Source organism: Penaeus vannamei, chromosome 34 (assembly GCF_042767895.1).
Source record: "Penaeus vannamei isolate JL-2024 chromosome 34, ASM4276789v1, whole genome shotgun sequence".
Taxonomy (NCBI): Eukaryota; Metazoa; Arthropoda; class Malacostraca; order Decapoda; family Penaeidae; genus Penaeus; species Penaeus vannamei.
In genome coordinates, this window is record NC_091582.1 from 26,345,074 (window position 1) to 26,352,573 (window position 7,500).

At 48.7% G+C, this 7,500-nt stretch overlaps 1 protein-coding gene across 5 annotated transcripts in view; it reads left to right on the forward strand.

Annotated features, from left to right (window-relative positions):
* wge (winged eye) overlaps window positions 1–7,500 on the forward strand; it is a 576,501-nt gene that overhangs the window by 536,012 nt on the left and 32,989 nt on the right. For all 5 annotated transcript variants that reach the window (XM_070113543.1, XM_070113545.1, XM_027379914.2 and 2 more), the window contains exon 2: window positions 1,248–1,367. In XM_070113543.1, coding sequence (XP_069969644.1) covers window positions 1,271–1,367 — 97 coding nt within the window. In that variant the 5' untranslated portion in view covers window positions 1,248–1,270. The remainder of the gene's footprint in view (window positions 1–1,247; window positions 1,368–7,500) is intronic.

Below are 7,500 nucleotides of genomic sequence, written 5' to 3' on the forward strand. Positions count from 1 at the left end.
CCGGCGCCATAGCAACAATGCTAATGCGAATACTTCCTGCAGTTGGCCGTTTGATTCCAAAATGTTTACAGGGATGTTACCCAACGTCGGCCGTCACCTGACTGTGACTGATGCGTCACTAAGAACGGGTTATGACTCATGGAGTGACGGGAGAACAGGAGAGCCGAAGCGCCGGGCCTGTCCAAGAAGCGATAAAACATGAGATCGCAGTCCGGGCTTCGATAGCGTCTACGTGTTGAAGCGATAAGGGATATCGAGAAGGATGTTCGGGCCTGACGAGAGGAAACATCAGAGGCCGCCGTCGCCCGGGCGGACGTCCCTGCATTCGGGATCATCCTACCTGGAGCATGTGGCGTTGAGAGCATCACCGTGACTCGACAGAAGGAAGGAGCGTGGAAGACCAGGAGACGACAGTCCGCGCCAGTCCCCGCCTGCGTCGGGAATTGTCTTTTCAGCCTTTGAGGACACGCTGGCTCTGGCTCTGCTGCGGCGGCGGGGCGGGGAAGGCCTCTGGATTTTCATGTGTGCATAGAATTTTAAAACACACACATACACACACACACACACACACGTTTTATATGCTGTACATGATATATTTCTTTTACGAGTAAGGTTTAACATGTGTTCGCTTAATGTTTCTGTATGAAGAATTAGACATGTATGTTTAGATGATTAACTACTGTTGTTTCATATATAAATTTCTGGTACACTTGCGCACGCCCGGGGCCATTTACACACCAGTGAGCCTTATAGACGGTGATCCATAGGGAACAACTTGGCTGTAGCAGATGATTGTTTAAAGAAGTGGCTTGTTTGGTCTCTCCCGTTCCCCTGTTCACTTCTGTTTGCTTTAGACCTCATTAGTTCCTGCGCAAAGTATGTTTTCGTGGCAGAGAAAATATTGTGCTGAAGACATAATCGTAGATGGGTTTTATAGATTATCTCTCGGGGGCTTCTTATCTGTTATCTCGGCTGCTATCGGAAAACCGGTTGTGGTCGTTCTGTGCTTATCGAATGCAAATGTACCATAATTGCACTTTCAGGAGCTACTAAGGGCGTTCCACATACGTCACTCGGGTTTATTTTTACTCCTCGACCCAACCATAATGATGCTGTATTTAACTTTACTCCATTTTAATCTAACTTTGACATACCACGATAGATGATCAAGCGAAACGAACACTTGGACCCTTTTTCATAATGGCCCGAAAGTAATTCCCGTCCCTAATTCCCATTTTCTGTTTCAGGCTACGTCAGTGTAGTAGGAGCCATGATTGGAGGAGCGTGCCAAGGTGCCACGCCCACTACGCTAGCCCAGCCAATCGGAGCTGCTCTTCGACCCCCTTGGCCTTCAGCTTCTATTGAAGGTTGGTGGCCTGCTTAACCTATTCCGATTCGAACGCCTGTGCCTTTCCCGCCAGCAACACGCAATTGTATGTTGACCTCCGGGTTTCGAATCTTAGGCCACAGTTTGTTCCACGTGTTAAGGAAAAAGTATTTGAACTCGGGAGGGTTTGGGCCTTTTACCTTCGGGCCGAGAAATTGAGACGCTTTGGCTCGCATTGGACGTTGCCTTCGGGTTCGCGGGGGTCGTCGTCTGTCGCGGGCGAACATCATCCCTTCTGTCGCTGGGAATTGAACGCGGCCGGGACATGCCTCGCGACGTGGCTCTTGTCCAATGTCGTTGCGCTGATGACACGCTGACGATAAACTGACGGGACGCTATTACTTGTGACAGGTCAGCCACCAGCGGGAGTCATGGCAGCATTGTAGGCAGGGTGGGCTAATCGCATCTTGTTTGGTAAGGCTATTTATCACTTCCTTCTTTTAGTTGCGTTCATTATTGATAAGTTTCATTTTCCTATCGTTGTTGATAGTAAACTCGCCTCTGTCCGTCGTTTCGCTGCTCTTCCCTGCGCTTGCATTAGGCTTTCCTTCAGAGGCAACGTTCCTCTGCGGAATCGAAGAAAAGGAGCGAGACAGAAAGCTTCCTCAGGCGACGCTGGGGATCAGCTGTAAGAACCTGGACCGGAAAAATCTCTCCTTTCTTCCCCCGCTCCCCATCTCCCCCCCCTCCCCCCCCCTCGTACCCTTAGCAGCGCCGCCCTGGGGGTTCACAAAAGGGAACCGAGACCGCATGCGGGGCACTCGGAGCGATCCCGGTAGACACAAGATACAAAAAAGACTTACGAAGCCATAAGTCAAAGTCGGTCGGGAAGATTAGCATTGTGGTTGCCTGAAGGCCTTCCCTCCCTCTGGTTCTGTCTCCATTTCTCTCTCTCTCTCTCTCTCTCTCTCTCTCTCTCTCTCTCTCTCTCTCTCTCTCTCTCTCTCTCTCTCTCTCTCTCTCTCTCTCCCTCCCTCTCTCTCTCTCTCTCCCTCTCTCTCTCTCTCTCCCTCTCTCTCCCTCTTTCCCTCTCTTTCTCTCCCTCCCTCTTTCCCTCTCCCTCCCTCTTTCCCTCTCCCTCCCTCTTTCCCTCTCTCCCTCCCTCTTTCCCTCTCTCCCTCCCTCCCTCCCTCCCTCTCCGTCTGTTTATCCCCGTTTCCCTGTTTTTTTCTCTCTCTTTAACTCCCTGTTTCTATTTCCATCACTCTCTATGTTTATATCTCTATCTCTGTCTCTTTCCCTCCCTCCCTTCTCTCTCCCTCCCCCCCTCGCACCCTGTCTCTCCCTTTCCCTCTCCCTCTTCCCCCTCTCTCTTTCTCTCTCTCTCTCTATCAATCTGTCTATCTCTATCTATCACTTTATCTCTTTCGCCTTTTCTCTTTCTCCCTCAATCTCACAGTGTGTTTAGATGTGTTTGTCAATATTTAAGGAGAAAAAAGAACAACAGAGATTAAGCCTCGAATTCAAAGACAAAAAAAGAAACACAGATGATAAAGAAACAGACACAAAGAGAGAATAATTAATAAGGAAAGAAATCAGTAATAAAAGAATAAAAACAGACACAGAAAGGAATCAGTAATAAAAAAATAACACACACACACACACAACAGAATTAACAAAGAAAGAAATAAGTAATGATAAAAAACAGGTACAGAGAAAATAATAAAGAAAGCAATCAGTAATAAAAAAAAAAACAGAAACAGACAGAGAAAAAAATAAAGAATTACCAAAGAAAGAAATCAGTAATCCCCAGAGCAGAAAGTGAATAAAGAAAGAAGAGAAGAATGAGCGAGGCAAGAGGGAGAACAGAGGAGGAGGTTGTTTATCAGACGCGGCCGGAGAGAACGGGTGTGGCGCCACGGTACTCGCCGTCACCGCCAGCCCTAGTTATTGCGCGCCTCGTCTCCCGCCTCCCTGCTAGCTCTCTCGGCGCCGCTTGCTAGTAGGGCTGTTTCCGTGTTATTTTGTTGTTTTTTGTTGTTGTTTTTGTTAGTATTTCCTTCATGTTTTTGGGTGTTTTTTGTTAGTGTTTCATTCTTGTTTTGGGGTGTTTTTTGTTGGTGTTTCCTTCTTGTTTTGTTGTTGTTTTTGTTAGTTTCCTTCGTGTCTTTTTGTTGCTTTTTGTTAGTGTTTCCTTCTTGTTTTTTTTTTCTTAGTGTTTCCATCTTGTTTTGGTTATTTTGTTGGTTGCTATTGTTTAGCTGTTATTTGCGTGGTTATTTTATTTGTTGTTTTTCTTTGGGTTTTCTTTCTTTGGGGTGCTTGGTTCTTTTTGGTTTTCTTTTAAATAGGCGTTCTTTTTCTTTGGCTTGTAATCTGCTAGTTTTCTTTCGTTGCTAGTTTGCCGTTCCTTCCTCGTCCCTTGGTGAAATTCTTATCCTCCTTGTCATTTTTACGCCATAAACTTAAATTACGTCTTCCTCCGAATCGCCTCATTACCCTCTCATTATTCTCATACTCACTTTCATCTCCTTCCTTGGAATCGCTTCGTCGCCCACATCACAGCCCCCCCCCCCCTCCTTTCGCCTCACTGGAACCCTCCCTCAAGATCACCTCGTCATTCCTCCCTCATTCTTACCCTCACGAGTCCTCCCTCGAATAGCCTCTCTCACCTGGTATACGCACTTCCTTAGTCAGGACCCTCATTCACTCACTCACTCACACTCACTCACTCGCTTACTCGCCCACTCACTCACTCGCTTACTCGCTCACTCACTCACTCGCTTACTCGCTTACTCGCTTACTCGCTCACTCACTCACACAATCACTCATTTACTTTCTCACTTACCCACACGCACTCACTCACTCACAAAATCACTCATCCACTCACTCACTCACTCACACAATCACTGATTCACTCACTCACTCACTCACACAATCACTCATTCACTCACTCATTCACACCGTCACTCACTGCTTCCACCTCTTTTCTCCACCCTGCCCATCCCTGTCTCCCTCCCACACTCCGGCCTGCCTTTCCCTTTCTCCCTCACTCTACCTTCAGCCTCTTTCTACCTCATTCCACCAGCCTTCCCTCCCTCCCATCCTTTCCTCTATCCTTTCCCTCCCTTTCTTCTCTCCCTCCCTCTCCTCCACCCCTCTCTCCGTCCCTCGCTCCTTCGCTCTCTCTATTCTTCCTCCACCCTCCCCTTTTTCTCCCACTCTCCTTTCCTTCTTCGCTTCCCCCACCCCCTCATCTCTCTCTCTCTCTCTCTCTCTCCTTCTGCTCTCTCTCCTCCACCCTCCCCTTTTCTCCCACTCTCTCTTTCCTTCTCGTTTTCTCTCTCTCTCTCTCTCTCTCTCTCTCTCTCTCTCTCTCTCCTTTCCTTCTCCTCACACTATAAGGGACCAAGGGGGAGAAGGGGAGGGAGGAAAAGGAGAGGAAGAAGGGAAAGAAGAGGGAAGGGAGGGAGGGAGGAAAGAAAAGGGGGGTAAGGGTGGCGGCGCCCACGAGAGAGGGGGTGACGGCACCCACGAGAGAGGGGGGTGGCGGCGCCCACGAGAGAGGGGGGTGGCGGCGCCCACGAGAGAGGGGGGTGGCGGAGCCCACGAGAGAGGGGGGTGGCGGCGCCCACGAGAGAGGGGGGTGGCGGCGCCCACGAGAGAGGGGGGTGGCGGCGCCCACGAGAGAGGGGGGTGGCGGCGCCCACCGGGGTTGAACGATAAGTACCGATAGTTATTACGTGGCTGACCGGAAGTGTCGGTAATGAAGAGAGAGTCATAACCAGAGTGCGTGTGCGTGTGCGCTGCCGGCGGTGTGTGTTGCGAGAGTTGATGAGAGGAGGAAGGGGGAGAGAGGGGGTAAGTATGATAAAGAGGGCTGGGGAAGGGAGAGAGAGACACACACACAGGATGAGAAAAAAGTGTACGTTTAGGATTCAGCGTGAGAGAGAGAGAGAGAGAGAATATTTGCGTATGTGTATCTTCACATGCGTGCGTACGTATATCTTTCTGTGCGTATAATAGGCCCTGTAAAATCTCGAACGCCAGTGCGTGCAGGCTTGGACCTCCGCCCATCGCTCCGACCCACCCACGCCCACACACGCCCATCGCTGCCACATTGTCCCCATAATAGACGCCCGTGTAATAGGCACTACAACCTCTATGCCCGCCCGCGTTGCATCACTTTTCGCGCATTTTCTCTCTCGTTTTCCCTGAAGAATCGTCTTTTTCGCGATTAAGTAAATAAGGTTTAGTTGTGTCACAATATTTTTTTTCTTTCTTTTTTTGACTCCTATGGATGGAGTTTAATCCCTGCGATATTTTTAGTGGAAAGGATAAAGGAATGGAGGAACGTATGATGAAAAGAAATACAGCAACGGATTTCAACGCTATGCAAATTCTGAGACTGGTCAGTATCAAATACGTTTTTCGTGCTTCATACATTATGCTTTATACTTTACGCTTTATACTTTATGCACCTAATAGCAGATTTGTAATTTCTTAATCCGGGACTGTATTAGAAAATCAAATTGCAGAGCGATCCACCCTCGTAGCGTTTTTTTTTTTTTTTCTTTTCTTTTTCTTTTTCTTTCGTTTTTTTCCATTTTTTTGTAGTTTAGTCGCATACGGTCGCACAGTCGTCGAGAAAGGAGGAAAGTTGGAGGAGCGAAAGTTTGAGATAATTTCTTCTCGAGAGAAAAGGGAATAGATGTGGAGGGACAATGGAAGAGTTGGACTGATAAAAACATAACTCGATAGATCGAGATAGAGAGAGAGCGCGCGTGCGTGCGTGCGTGCGTGGGGGCTACGTGTGTGTGTTCACTTGAAAGTGCGTGTGAGCGTTCGTCGAAAACACCTTTCATGAAACTATTTGCGATAAGTTTATGGCCTTTCTGGCAGGACGATATTCATCACGGTGTCGTAAAGGCGCGCTGTCACGCTCGCGCAGAGGGAAATGGTCGCACCTGCGCCCGCGGAGGACGCTTTTTGAGAGCGGACAAGATCCTCGTGCGGCGCGGGTCACGTGGCTCCAAGATAAACGGAATGGTGTTGCCAGTGTCCACCGACGCGGCACCCACTCCGAGGGCGGCACGCACCCGCCGCCGGGATGGGGTTAGGTTAGTGCAGGTTAGTTAAGTGGCGGCGGGTAATGCAGAAGAGGGAAATGGTTTCCCTTTATTTCATTTGGCCAAGTGATGTAACGACCTTTTTTCTCTCTCTCGTTCTGAATGGGTATAGTCGGACTAAATTCTCATGTTGCATTGTCTTTAATTATGTAAGAAAGAAAAGAAAGAAGGAAAAAAGTCTCGTGGTTCGTTGGGTTATTTATTCTTCTATTCAGTTAATTCCACAAAGCCACAGTTATACAACCGTGAGTGAAAACACGTCTTCTGCGTTTGCTTTTTCCCGCGCCGTCTCCAGCCCGAGGACTCTCCCAGGTCAGCTGGAGGCGGCGGCCAAGGGCTGGAACACCTGGCCAGGTAGAGTGAATCATGAATCGTTGCGCCCACGTCCGGGGAGTAAAATTCAATTTTTCTCTCGACCTTTCTCTTGTAGTCGATCTCGGACCGGCGGTGTAATTTTCGTATTTCAGAGGCGGTCGCTGTCCCCGCTCGCGCCCAGATATAATTCTTCTTATCTGCGCCGCGTTGTGCGAGCCAGCTCTTCATTTTCGCCGTCGCTCTCGTGTTCCCTTCCCCGCCTGATGAATGACGGAAGGGCCGAGGCTGGCTGCCGACCCGCGCCTCGCCGGCTCGGTTTCCGCCGCGGCTGGAGGCGGCCGGGAGCGAGGCGTCCAGAAAGCCTTTTTTAGCCCTTGGTGATTTCTTCGACTACTCTGCGGCTCGCTTTATATATCCTTTGTTTGTCTGTGTGTTTAGAGCGGTACACAGTCAGGTCTTGCCTTGGCGCTCCTCGCCCGCAGAAAACAAATTAAGAGTGCGTCTGTTTTGGTGTTGTTTACCTAAGGAGAGATATATTTCTGTCAGTTTGTCATCGTTTTCCTCTCTTTGATTATCATATTTACATCATTTTTTATCTGTCTTCCTTTTTCAACCCCAGTTTTCTCTGTCAACGTATTTTCATCCATTCTCGGCAATTTCATTCTTTCTTCTGTTTGAGAAATGTTGAATTTTCTCATTCATTTTTTTTCTTTCTTATAATACGGTTTC